Genomic DNA, 23,759 nt, shown 5'->3' with positions numbered 1-23,759 from the left:
TACACCTGCACACTCCCACACTACACCTGTACACTCCCACACTACACCTGTACACTCCCTCACTACACCTGCACACTCCCACACTACACCTGCACACTTCCCACACTACACCTGTACACTCCCTCACTACACCTGCACACTTCCCACACTACACCTGCACACTCCCTCACTACACCTGCACACTCCCACACTACACCTGCACACTTCCCACACTACACCTGCACACTCCCACACTACACCTGCACACTCCCTCACTACACCTGCACACTCCCTCACTACACCTGCACACTTCCCACACTACACCTGCACACTCCCACACTACACCTGCACACTCCCACACTACACCTGCACACTCCCACACTACACCTGTACACTCCCACACTATACCTGTACACTCCCTCACTACACCTGTACACTCCCACACTACACCTGTACACTTCCCACACTACACCTGTACACTCCCTCACTACACCTGCACACTCCCACACTACACCTGTACACTTCCCACACTACACCTGTACACTCCCCACACTACACCTGTACACTCCCTCACTACACCTGTACACTCCCACACTACACCTGTACACTCCCTCACTACACCTGTACACTCCCACACTACACCTGTACACTCCCTCACTACACCTGTACACTCCCTCACTACACCTGTACACTCCCTCACTACACCTCTACACTCCCTCACTACACCTGTACACTCCCTCACTACACCTGTACACTCCCACACTACACCTGTACACTCCCACACTACACCTGTACACTCCCTCACTACACCTGTACACTCCCACACTACACCTGTACACTCCCACACTACACCTCTACACTCCCTCACTACACCTGTACACTCCCACACTACACCTCTACACTCCCTCACTACACCTCTACACTCCCTCACTACACCTGTACACTCCCACACTACACCTGTACACTCCCACACTACACCTGTACACTCCCTCACTACACCTGTACACTCCCACACTACACCTGTACACTCCCACACTACACCTGTACACTTCCCACACTACACCTGTACACTCCCACACTACACCTGTACACTCCCACACTACACCTGTACACTCCCACACTACACCTGTACAATCCCTCACTACACCTCTACACTCCCTCACTACACCTGTACACTCCCACACTACACCTGCACACTCCCACACTACACCTGTACACTCCCACACTACACCTGCACACTCCCACACTACACCTGTACACTCCCTCACTACACCTGTACACTCCCACACTACACCTGTACACTCCCACACTACACCTCTACACTCCCTCACTACACCTCTACACTCCCTCACTACACCTGTACACTCCCACACTACACCTGCACACTCCCACACTACACCTGCACACTCCCACACTACACCTGCACACTCCCACACTACACCTGCACACTCCCTCACTACACCTGTACACTCCCACACTACACCTGTACACTTCCCACACTACACCTGTACACTCCCTCACTACACCTGCACACTCCCACACTACACCTGTACACTTCCCACACTACACCTGTACACTCCCCACACTACACCTGTACACTCCCTCACTACACCTGTACACTCCCACACTACACCTGTACACTCCCTCACTACACCTGTACACTCCCACACTACACCTGTACACTCCCTCACTACACCTCTACACTCCCTCACTACACCTGTACACTCCCTCACTACACCTGTACACTCCCTCACTACACCTGTACACTCCCACACTACAACTGTACACTCCCACACTACACCTGTACACTCCCACACTACACCTGTACACTCCCTCACTACACCTGTACACTCCCACACTACACCTGTACACTCCCACACTACACCTCTACACTCCCTCATTACACCTGCACACTCCCACACTACACCTGTACACTCCCACACTACACCTGTACACTCCCACACTACACCTGCACACTTCCCACACTACACCTGTACACTCCCTCACTACACCTGCACACTTCCCACACTACACCTGCACACTCCCACACTACACCTGCACACTCCCACACTACACCTGCACACTCCCACACTACACCTGCACACTTCCCACACTACACCTGTACACTCCCTCACTACACCTGCACACTTCCCACACTACACCTGCACACTCCCACACTACACCTGCACACTCCCACACTACACCTGCACACTCCCACACTACACCTGCACACTTCCCACACTACACCTGTACACTCCCTCACTACACCTGCACACTTCCCACACTACACCTGCACACTCCCACACTACACCTGCACACTCCCACACTACACCTGCACACTCCCACACTACACCTGTACACTCCCACACTACACCTGCACACTCCCACACTACACCTGCACACTCCCACACTACACCTGCACACTCCCACACTACACCTGTACACTCCCACACTACACCTGTACACTCCCTCACTACACCTGCACACTCCCACACTACACCTGCACACTTCCCACACTACACCTGTACACTCCCTCACTACACCTGCACACTTCCCACACTACACCTGCACACTCCCTCACTACACCTGCACACTCCCACACTACACCTGCACACTTCCCACACTACACCTGCACACTCCCACACTACACCTGCACACTCCCTCACTACACCTGCACACTCCCTCACTACACCTGCACACTTCCCACACTACACCTGCACACTCCCACACTACACCTGCACACTCCCACACTACACCTGCACACTCCCACACTACACCTGTACACTCCCACACTATACCTGTACACTCCCTCACTACACCTGTACACTCCCACACTACACCTGTACACTTCCCACACTACACCTGTACACTCCCTCACTACACCTGCACACTCCCACACTACACCTGTACACTCCCCACACTACACCTGTACACTCCCCACACTACACCTGTACACTCCCTCACTACACCTGTACACTCCCACACTACACCTGTACACTCCCTCACTACACCTGTACACTCCCACACTACACCTGTACACTCCCTCACTACACCTCTACACTCCCTCACTACACCTGTACACTCCCTCACTACACCTCTACACTCCCTCACTACACCTGTACACTCCCTCACTACACCTGTACACTCCCACACTACACCTGTACACTCCCACACTACACCTGTACACTCCCTCACTACACCTGTACACTCCCACACTACACCTCTACACTCCCTCACTACACCTCTACACTCCCTCACTACACCTGTACACTCCCACACTACACCTGTACACTCCCACACTACACCTGTACACTCCCTCACTACACCTGTACACTCCCACACTACACCTGTACACTCCCACACTACACCTGTACACTTCCCACACTACACCTGTACACTCCCACACTACACCTGTACACTCCCACACTACACCTGTACACTCCCACACTACACCTGTACACTCCCTCACTACACCTCTACACTCCCTCACTACACCTGTACACTCCCACACTACACCTGTACACTCCCTCACTACACCTGTACACTCCCACACTACACCTGTACACTCCCTCACTACACCTGTACACTCCCTCACTACACCTGTACACTCCCACACTACACCTGTACAATCCCTCACTACACCTCTACACTCCCTCACTACACCTGCACACTCCCACACTACACCTGCACACTCCCACACTACACCTGTACACTCCCACACTACACCTGCACACTCCCACACTACACCTGTACACTCCCACACTACACCTGTACACTCCCACACTACACCTCTACACTCCCTCACTACACCTCTACACTCCCTCACTACACCTGTACACTCCCACACTACACCTGCACACTCCCACACTACACCTGTACACTCCCTCACTACACCTGTACACTCCCACACTACACCTGTACACTCCCTCACTACACCTGTACACTCCCACACTACACCTGTACACTCCCACACTACACCTGTACACTCCCACACTACACCTCTACACTCCCTCACTACACCTCTACACTCCCTCACTACACCTGTACACTCCCACACTACACCTGTACACTCCCACACTACACCTGTACACTCCCTCACTACACCTGTACACTCCCACACTACACCTGTACACTCCCACACTACACCTGTACACTCCCTCACTACACCTGTACACTCCCACACTACACCTGTACACTCCCACACTACACCTGTACACTCCCACACTACACCTGTACACTCCCTCACTACACCTCTACACTCCCTCACTACACCTGTACACTCCCACACTACACCTGCACACTCCCACACTACACCTGCACACTCCCACACTACACCTGCACACTCCCACACTACACCTGTACACTCCCTCACTACACCTGTACACTCCCACACTACACCTGTACACTCCCACACTACACCTCTACACTCCCTCACTACACCTCTACACTCCCTCACTACACCTGTACACTCCCACACTACACCTGCACACTCCCACACTACACCTGCACACTCCCACACTACACCTGCACACTCCCACACTACACCTGCACACTCCCACACTACACCTGTACACTCCCTCACTACACCTGTACACTCCCACACTACACCTGTACACTTCCCACACTACACCTGTACACTCCCTCACTACACCTGCACACTCCCACACTACACCTGTACACTTCCCACACTACACCTGTACACTCCCCACACTACACCTGTACACTCCCTCACTACACCTGTACACTCCCACACTACACCTGTACACTCCCTCACTACACCTGTACACTCCCACACTACACCTGTACACTCCCTCACTACACCTCTACACTCCCTCACTACACCTGTACACTCCCTCACTACACCTGTACACTCCCTCACTACACCTGTACACTCCCACACTACACCTGTACACTCCCACACTACACCTGTACACTCCCTCACTACACCTGTACACTCCCACACTACACCTGTACACTCCCACACTACACCTCTACACTCCCTCATTACACCTGCACACTCCCACACTACACCTGTACACTCCCACACTACACCTGTACACTCCCACACTACACCTGCACACTTCCCACACTACACCTGTACACTCCCTCACTACACCTGCACACTTCCCACACTACACCTGCACACTCCCACACTACACCTGCACACTCCCACACTACACCTGCACACTCCCACACTACACCTGCACACTTCCCACACTACACCTGTACACTCCCTCACTACACCTGCACACTTCCCACACTACACCTGCACACTCCCACACTACACCTGCACACTCCCACACTACACCTGCACACTCCCACACTACACCTGCACACTTCCCACACTACACCTGTACACTCCCTCACTACACCTGCACACTTCCCACACTACACCTGCACACTCCCACACTACACCTGCACACTCCCACACTACACCTGCACACTCCCACACTACACCTGTACACTCCCACACTACACCTGCACACTCCCACACTACACCTGCACACTCCCACACTACACCTGCACACTCCCACACTACACCTGTACACTCCCACACTACACCTGTACACTCCCTCACTACACCTGCACACTCCCACACTACACCTGCACACTTCCCACACTACACCTGTACACTCCCTCACTACACCTGCACACTTCCCACACTACACCTGCACACTCCCTCACTACACCTGCACACTCCCACACTACACCTGCACACTTCCCACACTACACCTGCACACTCCCACACTACACCTGCACACTCCCTCACTACACCTGCACACTCCCTCACTACACCTGCACACTTCCCACACTACACCTGCACACTCCCACACTACACCTGCACACTCCCACACTACACCTGCACACTCCCACACTACACCTGTACACTCCCACACTATACCTGTACACTCCCTCACTACACCTGTACACTCCCACACTACACCTGTACACTTCCCACACTACACCTGTACACTCCCTCACTACACCTGCACACTCCCACACTACACCTGTACACTCCCCACACTACACCTGTACACTCCCCACACTACACCTGTACACTCCCTCACTACACCTGTACACTCCCACACTACACCTGTACACTCCCTCACTACACCTGTACACTCCCACACTACACCTGTACACTCCCTCACTACACCTCTACACTCCCTCACTACACCTGTACACTCCCTCACTACACCTCTACACTCCCTCACTACACCTGTACACTCCCACACTACACCTGTACACTCCCACACTACACCTGTACACTCCCTCACTACACCTGTACACTCCCACACTACACCTCTACACTCCCTCACTACACCTCTACACTCCCACATTACACCTGCACACTCCCACACTACACCTGTACACTCCCTCACTACACCTGTACACTCCCACACTACACCTGTACACTCCCTCACTACACCTGCACACTCCCACACTACACCTGTACACTCCCACACTACACCTGTACACTCCCTCACTACACCTGCACACTCCCACACTACACCTGCACACTTCCCACACTACACCTGTACACTCCCTCACTACACCTGCACACTTCCCACACTACACCTGCACACTCCCTCACTACACCTGCACACTCCCACACTACACCTGCACACTTCCCACACTACACCTGTACACTCCCTCACTACACCTGTACACTCCCACACTACACCTGTACACTCCCACACTACACCTGTACACTCCCTCACTACACCTCTACACTCCCTCACTACACCTGTACACTCCCACACTACACCTGCACACTCCCACACTACACCTGCACACTCCCACACTACACCTGCACACTCCCACACTACACCTGTACACTCCCTCACTACACCTCTACACTCCCACACTACACCTGTACACTCCCACACTACACCTGCACACTCCCACACTACACCTGCACACTCCCACACTACACCTGTACACTCCCACACTACACCTGTACACTCCCTCACTACACCTGCACACTCCCACACTACACCTGCACACTTCCCACACTACACCTGTACACTCCCTCACTACACCTGCACACTTCCCACACTACACCTGCACACTCCCTCACTACACCTGCACACTCCCACACTACACCTGCACACTTCCCACACTACACCTGCACACTCCCACACTACACCTGCACACTCCCTCACTACACCTGCACACTCCCTCACTACACCTGCACACTTCCCACACTACACCTGCACACTCCCACACTACACCTGCACACTCCCACACTACACCTGCACACTCCCACACTACACCTGTACACTCCCCACACTACACCTGTACACTCCCTCACTACACCTGTACACTCCCACACTACACCTGTACACTCCCTCACTACACCTGTACACTCCCACACTACACCTGTACACTCCCTCACTACACCTCTACACTCCCTCACTACACCTGTACACTCCCTCACTACACCTCTACACTCCCTCACTACACCTGTACACTCCCTCACTACACCTGTACACTCCCACACTACACCTGTACACTCCCACACTACACCTGTACACTCCCTCACTACACCTGTACACTCCCACACTACACCTCTACACTCCCTCACTACACCTCTACACTCCCTCACTACACCTGTACACTCCCACACTACACCTGTACACTCCCACACTACACCTGTACACTCCCTCACTACACCTGTACACTCCCACACTACACCTGTACACTCCCACACTACACCTGTACACTTCCCACACTACACCTGTACACTCCCACACTACACCTGTACACTCCCACACTACACCTGTACACTCCCACACTACACCTGTACAATCCCTCACTACACCTCTACACTCCCTCACTACACCTGTACACTCCCACACTACACCTGTACACTCCCACACTACACCTGCACACTTCCCACACTACACCTGTACACTCCCTCACTACACCTGCACACTTCCCACACTACACCTGCACACTCCCACACTACACCTGCACACTCCCACACTACACCTGCACACTCCCACACTACACCTGCACACTTCCCACACTACACCTGTACACTCCCTCACTACACCTGCACACTTCCCACACTACACCTGCACACTCCCACACTACACCTGCACACTCCCATACTACACCTGCACACTCCCACACTACACCTGCACACTTCCCACACTACACCTGTACACTCCCTCACTACACCTGCACACTTCCCACACTACACCTGCACACTCCCACACTACACCTGCACACTCCCACACTACACCTGCACACTCCCACACTACACCTGCACACTCCCACACTACACCTGCACACTCCCACACTACACCTGCACACTCCCACACTACACCTGTACACTCCCACACTACACCTGTACACTCCCTCACTACACCTGCACACTCCCACACTACACCTGCACACTTCCCACACTACACCTGTACACTCCCTCACTACACCTGCACACTTCCCACACTACACCTGCACACTCCCTCACTACACCTGCACACTCCCACACTACACCTGCACACTTCCCACACTACACCTGCACACTCCCACACTACACCTGCACACTCCCTCACTACACCTGCACACTCCCTCACTACACCTGCACACTTCCCACACTACACCTGCACACTCCCACACTACACCTGCACACTCCCACACTACACCTGCACACTCCCACACTACACCTGTACACTCCCACACTATACCTGTACACTCCCTCACTACACCTGTACACTCCCTCACTACACCTGTACACTTCCCACACTACACCTGTACACTCCCTCACTACACCTGCACACTCCCACACTACACCTGTACACTCCCCACACTACACCTGTACACTCCCCACACTACACCTGTACACTCCCTCACTACACCTGTACACTCCCACACTACACCTGTACACTCCCTCACTACACCTGTACACTCCCACACTACACCTGTACACTCCCTCACTACACCTCTACACTCCCTCACTACACCTGTACACTCCCTCACTACACCTCTACACTCCCTCACTACACCTGTACACTCCCACACTACACCTGTACACTCCCACACTACACCTGTACACTCCCTCACTACACCTGTACACTCCCACACTACACCTCTACACTCCCTCACTACACCTCTACACTCCCTCACTACACCTGTACACTCCCACACTACACCTGTACACTCCCACACTACACCTGTACACTCCCTCACTACACCTGTACACTCCCACACTACACCTGTACACTCCCACACTACACCTGTACACTTCCCACACTACACCTGTACACTCCCACACTACACCTGTACACTCCCACACTACACCTCTACACTCCCTCACTACACCTCTACACTCCCTCACTACACCTGTACACTCCCACACTACACCTGCACACTCCCACACTACACCTGCACACTCCCACACTACACCTGCACACTCCCACACTACACCTGTACACTCCCTCACTACACCTGTACACTCCCACACTACACCTGTACACTCCCACACTACACCTGTACACTCCCACACTACACCTCTACACTCCCTCACTACACCTCTACACTCCCTCACTACACCTGTACACTCCCACACTACACCTGTACACTCCCACACTACACCTGTACACTCCCTCACTACACCTGTACACTCCCACACTACACCTGTACACTCCCACACTACACCTGTACACTTCCCACACTACACCTGTACACTCCCACACTACACCTGTACACTCCCACACTACACCTGTACAATCCCTCACTACACCTCTACACTCCCTCACTACACCTGCACACTCCCACACTACACCTGCACACTCCCACACTACACCTGTACACTCCCACACTACACCTGCACACTCCCACACTACACCTGTACACTCCCTCACTACACCTGTACACTCCCACACTACACCTGTACACTCCCACACTACACCTCTACACTCCCTCACTACACCTCTACACTCCCTCACTACACCTGTACACTCCCACACTACACCTGCACACTCCCACACTACACCTGCACACTCCCACACTACACCTGCACACTCCCACACTACACCTGTACACTCCCACACTACACCTGTACACTTCCCACACTACACCTGTACACTCCCTCACTACACCTGCACACTCCCACACTACACCTGTACACTTCCCACACTACACCTGTACACTCCCCACACTACACCTGTACACTCCCTCACTACACCTGTACACTCCCACACTACACCTGTACACTCCCTCACTACACCTGTACACTCCCACACTACACCTGTACACTCCCTCACTACACCTCTACACTCCCTCACTACACCTGTACACTCCCTCACTACACCTGTACACTCCCTCACTACACCTGTACACTCCCACACTACACCTTTACACTCCCACACTACACCTGTACACTCCCACACTACACCTGTACACTCCCTCACTACACCTGTACACTCCCACACTACACCTGTACACTCCCACACTACACCTCTACACTCCCTCATTACACCTGCACACTCCCACACTACACCTGTACACTCCCACACTACACCTGTACACTCCCACACTACACCTGCACACTTCCCACACTACACCTGTACACTCCCTCACTACACCTGCACACTTCCCACACTACACCTGCACACTCCCACACTACACCTGCACACTCCCACACTACACCTGCACACTCCCACACTACACCTGCACACTTCCCACACTACACCTGTACACTCCCTCACTACACCTGCACACTTCCCACACTACACCTGCACACTCCCACACTACACCTGCACACTCCCACACTACACCTGCACACTCCCACACTACACCTGCACACTTCCCACACTACACCTGTACACTCCCTCACTACACCTGCACACTTCCCACACTACACCTGCACACTCCCACACTACACCTGCACACTCCCACACTACACCTGCACACTCCCACACTACACCTGTACACTCCCACACTACACCTGCACACTCCCACACTACACCTGCACACTCCCACACTACACCTGCACACTCCCACACTACACCTGTACACTCCCACACTACACCTGTACACTCCCTCACTACACCTGCACACTCCCACACTACACCTGCACACTTCCCACACTACACCTGTACACTCCCTCACTACACCTGTACACTCCCTCACTACACCTGTACACCCCCTCACTACACCTGTACACTCCCACACTACACCTGCACACTTCCCACACTACACCTGCACACTCCCACACTACACCTGCACACTCCCTCACTACACCTGCACACTCCCTCACTACACCTGCACACTTCCCACACTACACCTGCACACTCCCACACTACACCTGCACACTCCCACACTACACCTGCACACTCCCACACTACACCTGTACACTCCCACACTATACCTGTACACTCCCTCACTACACCTGTACACTCCCACACTACACCTGTACACTTCCCACACTACACCTGTACACTCCCTCACTACACCTGCACACTCCCACACTACACCTGTACACTCCCCACACTACACCTGTACACTCCCCACACTACACCTGTACACTCCCTCACTACACCTGTACACTCCCACACTACACCTGTACACTCCCTCACTACACCTGTACACTCCCACACTACACCTGTACACTCCCTCACTACACCTCTACACTCCCTCACTACACCTGTACACTCCCTCACTACACCTCTACACTCCCTCACTACACCTGTACACTCCCTCACTACACCTGTACACTCCCACACTACACCTGTACACTCCCACACTACACCTGTACACTCCCTCACTACACCTGTACACTCCCACACTACACCTCTACACTCCCTCACTACACCTGTACACTCCCACACTACACCTGTACACTTCCCACACTACACCTGTACACTCCCTCACTACACCTGTACACTCCCACACTACACCTGTACACTCCCACACTACACCTGTACACTCCCACACTACACCTGTACACTCCCTCACTACACCTGTAAACTCCCACACTACACCTGTACACTCCCTCACTACACCTGTACACTCCCACACTACACCTGTACACTCCCTCACTACACCTGCACACTCCCTCACTACACCTGTACACTCCCTCACTACACCTCTACACTCCCACACTACACCTGCACACTCCCACACTACACCTGTACACTCCCTCACTACACCTGTACACTCCCTCACTACACCTGTACACTCCCACACTACACCTGTACACTCCCTCACTACATCTCTACACTCCCTCACTACACCTGTACACTCCCTCACTACACCTGCACACTCCCACACTACACCTGCACACTCCCACACTACACCTGCACACTCCCTCACTACACCTGTACACTCCCACACTACACCTGTACACTCCCACACTACACCTGCACACTCCCTCACTACACCTGTAGACTCCCTCACTACACCTGTACACTCCCACACTACACCGCTACACTCCCTCACTACACCTGTACACTCCCTCACTACACCTGTACACTCCCACACTACACCTGTACACTCCCACACTACACCTGTACACTCCCACACTACACCTGTACACTCCCACACTACACCTGTACACTCCCTCACTACACCTGTACACTCCCTCACTACACCTCTACACTCCCTCACTACACCTGCACACTCCCACACTACACCTGCACACTCCCACACTACACCTGCACACTCCCACACTACACCTGTACACTCCCTCACTACACCTGTACACTCCCACACTACACCTGTACACTCCCACACTACACCTGTACACTCCCTCACTACACCTGTACACTCCCACACTACACCTGCACACTTCCCACACTACACCTGTACACTCCCACACTACACCTGTACACTCCCTCACTACACCTCTACACTCCCTCACTACACCTGTACACTCCCACACTACACCTGTACACTCCCTCACTACACCTCTACACTCCCACACTACACCTGCACACTCCCACACTACACCTGTACACTCCCTCACTACACCTGTACACTCCCACACTACACCTGTACACTCCCTCACTACACCTGTACACTCCCTCACTACACCTCTACACTCCCTCACTACACCTGCACACTCCCACACTACACCTGCACACTCCCACACTACACCTGCACACTCCCACACTACACCTGTACACTCCCTCACTACACCTGTACACTCCCACACTACACCTGTACACTCCCACACTACACCTCTACACTCCCTCACTACACCTCTACACTCCCTCACTACACCTGTACACTCCCACACTACACCTGCACACTCCCTCACTACACCTGCACACTCCCACACTACACCTGTACACTCCCTCACTACACCTGTACACTTCCCACACTACACCTGTACACTCCCTCACTACACCTGCACACTCCCACACTACACCTGCACACTCCCACACTACACCTGTACACTCCCTCACTACACCTGTACACTCCCACACTACACCTGTACACTCCCTCACTACACCTGTACACTCCCACACTACACCTGCACACTCCCTCACTACACCTGTACACTCCCTCACTACACCTGTACACTCCCACACTACACCTGCACACTCCCTCACTACACCTCTACACTCCCTCACTACACCTGTACACTCCCTCACTACACCTGTACACTCCCACACTACACCTGTACACTCCCACACTACACCTGTACACTCCTTCACTACACCTGTACACTCCCTCACTACACCTGTACACTCCCACACTACACCTGTACACTCCCACACTACACCTGTACACTTCCCACACTACACCTGTACACTCCCTCACTACACCTGCACACTCCCACACTACACCTGTACACTCCCTCACTACACCTGTACACTTCCCACACTACACCTGCACACTCCCACACTACACCTGCACACTCCCACACTACACCTGCACACTCCCACACTACACCTGTACACTCCCTCACTACACCTGTACACTCCCACACTACACGTGCACACTTCCCACACTACACCTGTACACTCCCACGCTACACCTGTACACTCCCACGCTACACCTGTACACTCCCTCACTACACCTCTACACTCCCTCACTACACCTGTACACTCCCTCACTACACCTGTACACTCCCTCACTACACCTGTACACTCCCACACTACACCTGTACACTCCCTCACTACACCTGTACACTTCCCACACTACACCTGTACACTCCCTCACTACACCTGCACACTCCCACACTACACCTGCACACTCCCACACTACACCTGTACACTCCCACACTACACCTGTACACTCCCACACTACACCTGCACACTCCCACACTACACCTGTACACTCCCTCACTACACCTGCACACTCCCACACTACACCTGCACACTCCCTCACTACACCTGTACACTCCCACACTACACCTGCACACTCCCACACTACACCTGTACACTCCCACACTACACCTGTACACTCCCACACTACACCTGTACACTCCCACACTACACCTGTAAACTCCCAGACTACACCTGTACACTCCCTCACTACACCTGTACACTCCTTCACTACACCTGTACACTCCCTCACTACACCTGTACACTCCCACACTACACCTGTACACTCCCACACTACACCTGTACACTTCCCACACTACACCTGTACACTCCCACACTACACCTGTAAACTCCCAGACTACACCTGTACACTCCCTCACTACACCTGTACACTCCCTCACTACACCTGTACACTCCCACACTACACCTGGACACTCCCACACTACACTTGTACACTCCCACACTACACCTGTAAACTCCCAGACTACACCTGTACACTCCCTCACTACACCTGTACACTTCCTCACTACACCTGTACACTCCCTCACTACACCTGTACACTCCCACACTACACCTGTACACTCCCTCACTACACCTGTACACTCCCTCACTACACCTGTACACTCCCACACTACACCTGTACACTCCCACACTACACCTGTACACTCCCTCACTACACCTGTACACTCCCACACTACACCTGTACACTCCCACACTACACCTGTACACTCCCACACTACACCTGCACACTCCCACACTACACCTGCACACTCCCACACTACACCTGCACCAAGAAGCATCAGACTAGGAAGCATCTCACTTAACTGGTGATCAATGAGATTCACTTCCTCACAGGTATATGGCAGTGAGGACAAAGCAACTGAAGAAGAAGAGGCAGCAGCTGAAGAAGAAGAGGCAGCAGCTGAAGAAGAAGAGGCAGCAGCCGGAGGGGAAGAGGCAACAGCTGAAGAGGAAGAGGCAGCAGCTGGAGAGGAAGAGGCAGCAGCTGGAGAGGAAGAGGCAGCAGCTGGAGAGGAAGAGGCAGCAGCTGGAGAGGAAGAGACAGCAGCTGGAGAGGAAGAGGCAGCAGAAGAGGAAGAAGCAGCAGAGGAGGGAGAAGGGGAGGCAGAAGCAGAGGACGAGGCAGCAGTGGAAGAGGAAGCGGTGGCAGAAGTAGAGGCGGTGGCCGATTCAGATGCAGCAGGAGAAGACAACGCCGAACCACCTGAGGAGGAAGCCGCAGGGGAAATAGGAAGTGGAGAGGAAGCAGGAGAAGCTGGAGGAGAAGAAAGCTGAGAGAGGAAACTAGCGACAGTGATGTCATCAGAAAATACCAATAAATTTAGCAACAGAGTAAAGAGTATATAGCACTTAATATTTTATTTCTTTATTAATAGGTAGCAGTGGAGGAAGTCCTTATAAGGTCAAACAAAAACATATTTGCATATGACATTAAAATGAACACAGAATATACAACTGGGGGCGTGTCTTTGACTCCATATATGGACACGGGGACTGGAATATGGACACAGAGCAACATGAACGTGTGATGTAGTAACGTCAGAGCTGTAGCGTGTGTGTGTGTGTGTGTGTGAACGTGTCGAGTTGTGATGTAACAAACTCACACACGTTTAAAAAAATGAGAGATTTATTGTTTATCTGTTCATTATCCTGAATAAAGAGAATTCATACACAAAACAAACGATAATAAAGATTTAGTGATGGATTTGCGGTTGAAGAAGTGTGTTTTATCGCTGTGTCAGAAATGTCAAAGTGTATTCACGACGGATCCTGGATCTAATGAGCAATGATGTGATTAAGTTAATTAAGCTTTTTAAGTGCAAAATAAACTTGATGACGTGAAGGATGGTGTGGAGCAACAGCTGCAGTCAGGTGTGTTACACAGTTCTTGTTGTTTTTCTTACTAAAAAATGTTTTTTACTCAGTAAACACACCACATCTGGAGCTCCAGGAAGCCGTTTGGGTGTAAAACAGATGGTTGTTTTCACAGAAGCTCAACGATCCTGCCGTGAACCCTGTGCAGTGATTATGACACTTTATTGAAATTAAAATGATTGTTTTTTTGCATTTTGTTTAAAACCGTAACAACTGGTTGAAAATTAGCGGAGGAAAAAAGAATGTACAAACACAGATGGAGACCTGGCTTTTATTGTCTTTACCAATATGGTACACAGAAACCATCCGACAGACTCGGCTTCACTCGGTGACGCTGCTGAAACGCAAAAAACAAACAAACACAATGCTGTGAAGAAAGTTCTAGATAATTGTAAAAATTGCTTTTTTCATTATTTTTTCCTGATTTCCTGCATTAATATCCGGATTTGGGGCTCATACTTAATACACAAAAACTCCATATCAAAGCAGACTTTAAACTCAGACAAAGAGAAATATGAATTATGGATTGATTTGGACCAATAAAAATGATGGATTTACTCGTTAGTTCCATCCCGTCATCACTGTGCTCCGTAAATAAAACCTTTAACTGCTGCTGAAGGAATTCTGATTATTTTTACAGAATTTTATCAGAAAATTAAAATCAGTAGCAGCTCATTATCATGAGCATTATTTTTATGCAACTTGAATATAAATTTTTAATGATAGACGTAAATAACCAATATTCCGGGTTGGCTTTGTGATTAGCGTGTTTGGAGAAATCGGCTCAGATCAGACGATGTGTTGTTCAGAAGGCGGAAATAATTGTACGGTTATATCGCTGACAGTTACGTAGGTGATTGATGATGAGGATGAGGATGATGTTATCGCAAAACAAAAGTGACTTAAAAAGTTGTCCCTGAAAAAAAGCAATAAATGAAACCTATATAAAGTCGGCCGAAAATTCACGCTATCAAGCAGCACGTTGCTTGTAGTTGGTTGGTTGTGGGCATGGCACTTCCTGAAAATCAGTACTTATATATTCTGTGTAAAAGTCCATTTTGCTGTCGCTTGCTAGCAGGAATGCAGCATGAGGTAACTACACATTAACGGCTCATGAAATGATATTAAATATAATAATTAAACTGCTACAGATGAGATTTTATAACTGTCGCAGTTTAATTATGTGAAATATCCTGTCTCTTTTCTCAACGTAAATACTACATTAGCATCATTAAGACAGTCAGGTCAGAGTTTCCCATTTAACAGAAATGTGTAACAGCAACGATTAGCGGCTGCTAGTAGGTTGTTATGCTAAGCTTATTCGATCCTTTCTTGATAGTTCACAAATGTGCTTAGCTTCACTATACAGCGTATCTCAATAACAAAACCAGTCAATAACGATCATCGTCACTTACACTTCATGAATTTAGTTTTCGGTTGTTTAAAGTCGGATTTACTTGAGCTACACAGAACCAGGACTGGACGCATCACTTTGTGTTTGTTTCCTGAATCATGATTGATGCAGCGATCTCTGGTGTTAACGTGTGCTGCTCTACTACAATAACATGACGCGTTGTGTAATAATGGAAGGCTAAGTGTCCGTGGAGGTCAGGGTTCAGCACCAGGCTGGATGTTCTGGACTTTGGACAACGTGACAGGAACTTTGGCGTCTCCGGAGTTAGGGACAGATGCCTGGATCTCCGCTAGTCGCTCTTTGAAGCGCCGCTGGAGGCGGAGATCATCTTTAGTTCCGCCTTGTCCACAGGCGGCCAACAAGATGAGACCGGCTGCCACGCCGGCTCCGCCCACACAGAAGAGCACGGCTCCGCCCAGTTTGCAGGCATCTAGGGCACGGTTAAAGCGCACGGCTCGACCATCCACGAACAGCAACTCGTCCTCTCCGAATGCCTCCAGGCGTGGGGGCGTGGCATAACCCACCAGCAGCACCGACAGACCTGAGACCAATATCACCGCTCCAACCGCCACACACACCTGAGACACACACACAACATTGTACATTAAAACCACCAAGATTAAAACCCAAAGATGAACAAACCTTAGAAAGGCTTTAAATGTTTCTAAAATTCTAAACACAACAAAATTCCTAATTAAAAGCCCAGATTTAGAATAGCTGCATTAACATGCATCGAAAGTTGAAGTGAAGAGCACTAATGAAACGTAAGGCTGTAGTGTGACCTTCCAGAGGACAGAGCTCCACCGGCTGGGTGATCTCTGCGTCTGGAACTCATCATGGTGACGCTCCCAGATGGAGGAGGTGCAGTCCTCATAGAACTGGTGCAGGTAGGAGCGAACGCCATACCGCTGAGGCCCTCCCTCACCGTACTCCGAGCCACACAACTCCGGGCACGACGCCATCTTCACATCTGAGACACAACACACACAGAGTGAGACAGTATGTGAGAGAGGTGGTATGTGAGAGAGACAGTATGTGAGATAGTATGAGATAGTGAGATAGTATGTGACAGTAAGACAGCATGAGATAGTGAGGTATGTGAGAGACAGTAAGTAAGAAATGAAGTGCAAGATAGTGAGATAGTATGTGAGATAGTAAGACTGTATGTGAGATAGTGAGATATGTGAGACAGTAAGTGATAAATAGTATGTGAGATAGTGAGACAGTACACATGAGAAATAATATATGAGATAGTGTAATAGAATGCGAGATAGTAAAAGTAAGGCAGTATGTGTGAGAGATATGTGAGATAAGATAGTGAGAGTGAGACAGTATGTGGGAGAGACACGTGAGATAAGATACTGAGATAGTATGTGAGATGGTGAGAGTAAGACAGTATGTGGGAGTGAGACAGTATGTGTGAGAGACGTAAAATAACAAGATGATGAGATAGTATGTGAGATAGTGAGAGTGAGACAGTATGTGGGAGTGAGACAGTATGTGTGAGAGACGTAAAATAACAAGATGATGAGATAGTATGTGAGATAGTGAGAGTGAGACAGTATGTGGGAGTGAGACAGTATGTGTGAGAGACGTAAAATAACAAGATGATGAGATAGTATGTGAGATAGTGAGAGTGAGACAGTATGTGGGAGTGAGACAGTATGTGTGAGAGACGTAAAATAACAAGATGATGAGATAGTATGTGAGACAGTGAGAGTGAGACAGTATGTGTGAGAGATATATGTGAAATAACCAGATAATGAGATAGTATGTGAGACAGTGAGAGTATGGCAGTATGTGTGAGAGAGATCGTTTGTGAGATAATAAAATAGTGAGAGAGTCGAAAGTGATTCTTTTAAAACATGTCATGCTTTAGTTTGTAGAGTTTAGTAAGAGCAATGCCTTGTGGGAAATGTCATCTTTAAGGACACAGATATTAACTTTGTTCCTCACATGAGAAACCTGAGAGCCCTGATAAAGGAACACTGTTTTATTATTGTCTCGTGGGACAGCAGTAAAGCTCGTGTCTGCAAAAAGCCTCAGAAAGCCAGGTCAGCACTGGGGTTTCTGTCCCCAGAACATCAGCAGAACCGAATCAGCAGTTCAGCAGGTGATGAAATGCAGAAAGGGTATTCGGAATTCAGGGAGGATGAAGCTCAGATTACATTCACACTCGCTCACCCTGCGTCAGGATCAGAGAATGGAAAAAGCTTTATTATAGATCTGATAGAGTCTAAGATCTGATCTGCCCCAGGATTCAAACCACAGCCATAAACCTCTGTGTCGCTTTTTTAAAACCATTATGTTGCTTAGCAACCAGCGCTGACTGATAACAGACTCCAGTGAGCGGTGGAGTCATTTTACTTTTAATATTTTCAACACAAATGTAATTGTTTCATCATAATGTTCTCTAAAAGCAATAACACATGAAGGACATGCGTTACTCTGATGTGTTACAGTGTTCTCCTTTAGAAAGGTTCCTCTTCAAAAAAAACATACTCCTCCAGAAAACGTTCCTCTTCAGAAAAGGTTCCTCTTCAGAAAAGGATCCCCTTCAAAAAAAGGTCTCCTTCAGAAAACATTCTCTTTTAACAAGGCTCTCCTTCACAAAAGGTTCCTCTTCAAAAAATGTTCTCCCCCAGAAAAAGTTCCTCTTCACAAAAGGTTCCTCTTTAGAAAACGTTCCCCTTCAAAAAATGTTCTCCTTCAGTAAACATTCTCTTTTAGAAAAGGCTCTCCTTCACAAAAGGTTCCTTTTCACAAAGGTTTCTTTTCAAAAAAAGTTCTCTTTCAGAAAAACTTCCTCTTCACAAAAGTATCCTCTTCAAAAAAGTTCTCCTTCAGAAAACATTCTTCTTCAGAAAAGACTCTCCTTCACAAAAGGTTCCTCTTCAAAAAAAAAAGTTCTTCGTCAAAAAAATTTCCTTTTCACAAAGGTTCCTCTTGAAAAAAAGTTCTCATTCAGAAAAGGTTCCCAGGATACCATTCTTAACTCTTAGAAGAACTCTTCAGGAACCTTTCTGTGAGTCAGGAGATTTATAGTCATCATTTTGTCTTGTTAAGTCTCTGGGTCACTTCAGTGAAGGATTAATCACATTTAATCTCAAACCAGTAGTTTCTTTTAACCCTTAAAGCTTACATAAAGAAGCCTAGAACTTTCCATATTAGCGAGGATACCAAGTTTAACTCCTTCAGAAGCAGAACCCTTAGTACACATTATTATCGAAAAACAAAACCCACAATGTTTTAAGAGCGATGTTCAATGAAGGTATCACAATTCACATGCAGCTGATGTTCTTACGAGAACTTCAACCAGTTTAAAAGGAAAAAGCAGCATTTAAAAAAACAAGAAGCACAGAAACCTCTTTAGATTGTTCCTCTGGAGGAAGAACGAAGTGTTCAGGTTTTTAGAAATGCTTTACAGAACCCTATCAGAAACCCAAGATCCCTCCAGTCACTGAAGAAACCATGAAGAACCCTTTATTTTCTCAGATACACAGCATTTAAGGTGGCATCTGTTCTCCTGACAAGAAGACCGGTTCCATTCAATTCCACAGGGAAAACATCCTTGTTGTATAATTTAGGCTAAATCTAAAGAGAAAACTCTCTCTCTCTCTCTCTCTCTCAGCATAAACAGTGATGAAAGATTTTCATGGTAGGAACATTTCTAAATTAGATTCAGAGGAGGACATGAGCAGAGAGAACACAACGAGCTTCCTGTATAATGGTGTAATTAAATCACGCCTGGATATGTGTGTGTGTGTGTGTGTGTGTGTGTGTGTGGTCTTCTGTCTAGGAGGCAGCATGGTGTGTTATTTTCAGGTCCTAATGATCCAGGAGGAACCAAATGATGCATGTAACGTGTGTTGCTATTTGAAGCGGTCTTCATGACGTATTTTCGTCGTTTTGCGTATTATGGCATTAGCACCACTTTCACACTGTGAAATCTTCATGCACGTTATTTTTTTTCCCCCCAATCACAGTGTGCTAAAACAAAATGTTCATGTGTTCAAACATTTCCAGTGATTAATGACCAAGTTTATCCAAGTTAATGGTTACTTTACGCTATTATCTTTACATCAGATTCACTTCACACACACACACACACACACAGACTGAAAATCCTGACATTCACATGAACACCTTACAATCTGTAAAATGCAAACTTATATATATTTTTACTTTTAAATCTAGTAACACTGTTAGCCCAATCAACTTAGCTGCACTAACTAATTAGCTAATGAGGTAAATATCCTTACAAGGTCCAAAGACAAGGTCTTTACTTCACAATAAGCTTAAAAGCTAGCTCAACTTTTAACTTGTCATGTAAACAAACTCCAAGTGTGGCAATTATTATACAAAGTTCATAATTATCGATGGTATTGATGACTTCAGAAAACGGGCATGTGTCCAAGCTGAGTCTGTCGGCAGCTAAATGATGATGTAACCACTTTAAACCATAGCAAAATAAACCATTTTATGCACTTTTAAGCAAATGATTGACTTCGTAAAATATTCAAATCCTGTTTCCAGCCCCGGTGATGGATGTATTTACTGTACAAGTTTTGAATCCTGTACATATTCATATAAATTCTGGTTGGTTGGTTTGTTTATTTATTTATTTATTTATTTATTTATTTATTTATTTATTTTAATCGTACAAATGAATCCAGTCAATTTTTTCTGTTTTTGTTTAATTCTGTGCTTCATTTAGGGCTTCCTAGTCCATAAATGCTCCAAATACAAGTTTCGTAAAAGATCTCTAACAACAAGTGAGAAATATTAATAATACAATATTTATTTCTTTTCTTTCCCTGTTGTGTTTTGACCCCGGACACGTGGCGCGCGCCAGAGAGAGAGAGAGAGAGAGAGAGAGCGTACTGCGTCATCACGCGATCATACGGTCGTCTTGGCAACAGCAGGTGCTCTCTGTTGGCTCTGTAGTAAAGCAAAACTAACCACTAATGTTTTATTATATTTATGTTTAATATATATATATATATATATTTGCACAGCATCTAAGATTGCGAGCATCTTCAACGTATTATTTAAACAAAAAAAACGTGGTTTTAATAGCATAGCGGGTGACGTCACGCCCGTCCCGTCACATCCGTTTCTCCTCTGCTTTCTAGTTTTCCGAGATCAGAAAGCAAAGGTGACCTATTTCTAGTGATTTTTAAAAAACAAAAACAAAACAAAAACCTCCCCATAAATATAAATACATATATATGTATCTAAATATGAATAATAATCGACATCTTTATGTGCAATACGTCACGACTTTCTTTCTTTCTTTCTTTCTTATTTTATTTACTATATATGTCATCATGATATGATTACAGCTTTGACAAAGAAACGCTTTGTAAATAAAAAGCTGTCCTTTTTTTCTGGTTTCTCTATCCTAGCCATACACGACTGCACCATTAACACCATTATAAACATTATTTCCACGCGCTCAGAAACCATTCCACTGCGTCGAGAGCAACATTTTAATCGATATTTCAGTATATAATTGTGCAACAAAAAACCCACGTCCTGTACCTGTGCTAGCCGGCGGTGGAGAGTGATGTTTGTCCTCCTGCTGTCTCCCATCACTCTGAGCACAGCATCTCCTGCAGGAGTGCGTCCAGACATGCACCGCGCATGCGCAGGTCTCCCACTGCTTACATAACGCGCTTTTAAATCTTCATAACTAAAACATTTAGATCACTGAGCACACAAAACACATTATACTCATTACATTTAAACACCCAACACGTTATAATAAGGGCTATAGAGTCTATACAATGTAATATTAGGTTCATAAATCAATGTATTTATGTTGCACGTCTCATTCTGAGTGGCTTGGAAAAAAGCACGGGGTTTACAAAAAAGCAATAAAGGTTCAAAATAATACAAAAGAAGATTTAAAACAATTTTTTTTTCTTTTGGAGGGTAAAAACGTATCAAATAAGCCCAGCCCTCTCTGACTGATTGACGTGTTGGTGCTAAAATGTGCTAAATTAATTAATTAATGAATTTGAACAATTGTACACAGACTCCCATTTCCGAAATGATCACTCTCAGAGAGATGATAATGATCCTAAGAGCCCAGGATTAGATTAGATTAGATTAGATTAGATTCTTTATTGATTTCTTCTAATGAGAGACTTTCTAGTCAGTGAGAGTAGTACAAATGCAGTTAT

General features: G+C 48.4%; 2 protein-coding genes across 2 annotated transcripts in view; one reads left to right on the top strand and one right to left on the bottom strand.

Annotated features, from left to right (window-relative positions):
• LOC131361500 (doublecortin domain-containing protein 2-like) overlaps positions 1-15,987 on the top strand; it is a 46,395-nt gene extending 30,408 nt beyond the window's left edge. Inside the window, exon 9 of the mRNA XM_058402642.1 lies at positions 15,117-15,987. Within this exon, the coding sequence (XP_058258625.1) occupies positions 15,117-15,557 (441 nt within the window). The 3' untranslated portion in view covers positions 15,558-15,987. The remainder of the gene's footprint in view (positions 1-15,116) is intronic.
• Positions 15,988-16,414: 427 nt separating this feature from the next.
• nrsn1 (neurensin 1) lies at positions 16,415-23,210 on the bottom strand. Its single transcript, XM_058402654.1, has 3 exons — positions 23,116-23,210; positions 18,354-18,541; positions 16,415-18,149 (listed from the first exon to the last, which is right to left on the bottom strand). The coding sequence occupies exons 2-3, from the start codon at positions 18,531-18,533 to the stop codon at positions 17,766-17,768; spliced, it is 564 nt and encodes a 187-aa protein (XP_058258637.1). The 5' UTR covers positions 18,534-18,541; positions 23,116-23,210; the 3' UTR covers positions 16,415-17,765.
• Between the last annotated feature and the right edge of the window lie 549 nt (positions 23,211-23,759).

This window comes from Hemibagrus wyckioides, linkage group LG01, assembly GCF_019097595.1.
Source record: "Hemibagrus wyckioides isolate EC202008001 linkage group LG01, SWU_Hwy_1.0, whole genome shotgun sequence".
Taxonomy (NCBI): Eukaryota; Metazoa; Chordata; class Actinopteri; order Siluriformes; family Bagridae; genus Hemibagrus; species Hemibagrus wyckioides.
The sequence above is the reverse complement of the archived record's forward strand: the minus strand, read 5'-3'. Positions and strand labels throughout refer to the sequence as shown.

Excerpts from the sequence above, each read along its gene's own strand:
- nrsn1 (XM_058402654.1), bottom strand. The coding sequence starts at position 18,533 with ATGGCGTCGTGCCCGGAGTTGTGTGGCTCGGAGTACGGTGAGGGAGGG. Across the intron at positions 18,150-18,353 it reads GGAGCTCTGTCCTCTGGAAG|GTGTGTGTGGCGGTTGGAGC; the intron begins GTCACACTACAG and ends TGTGTGTCTCAG.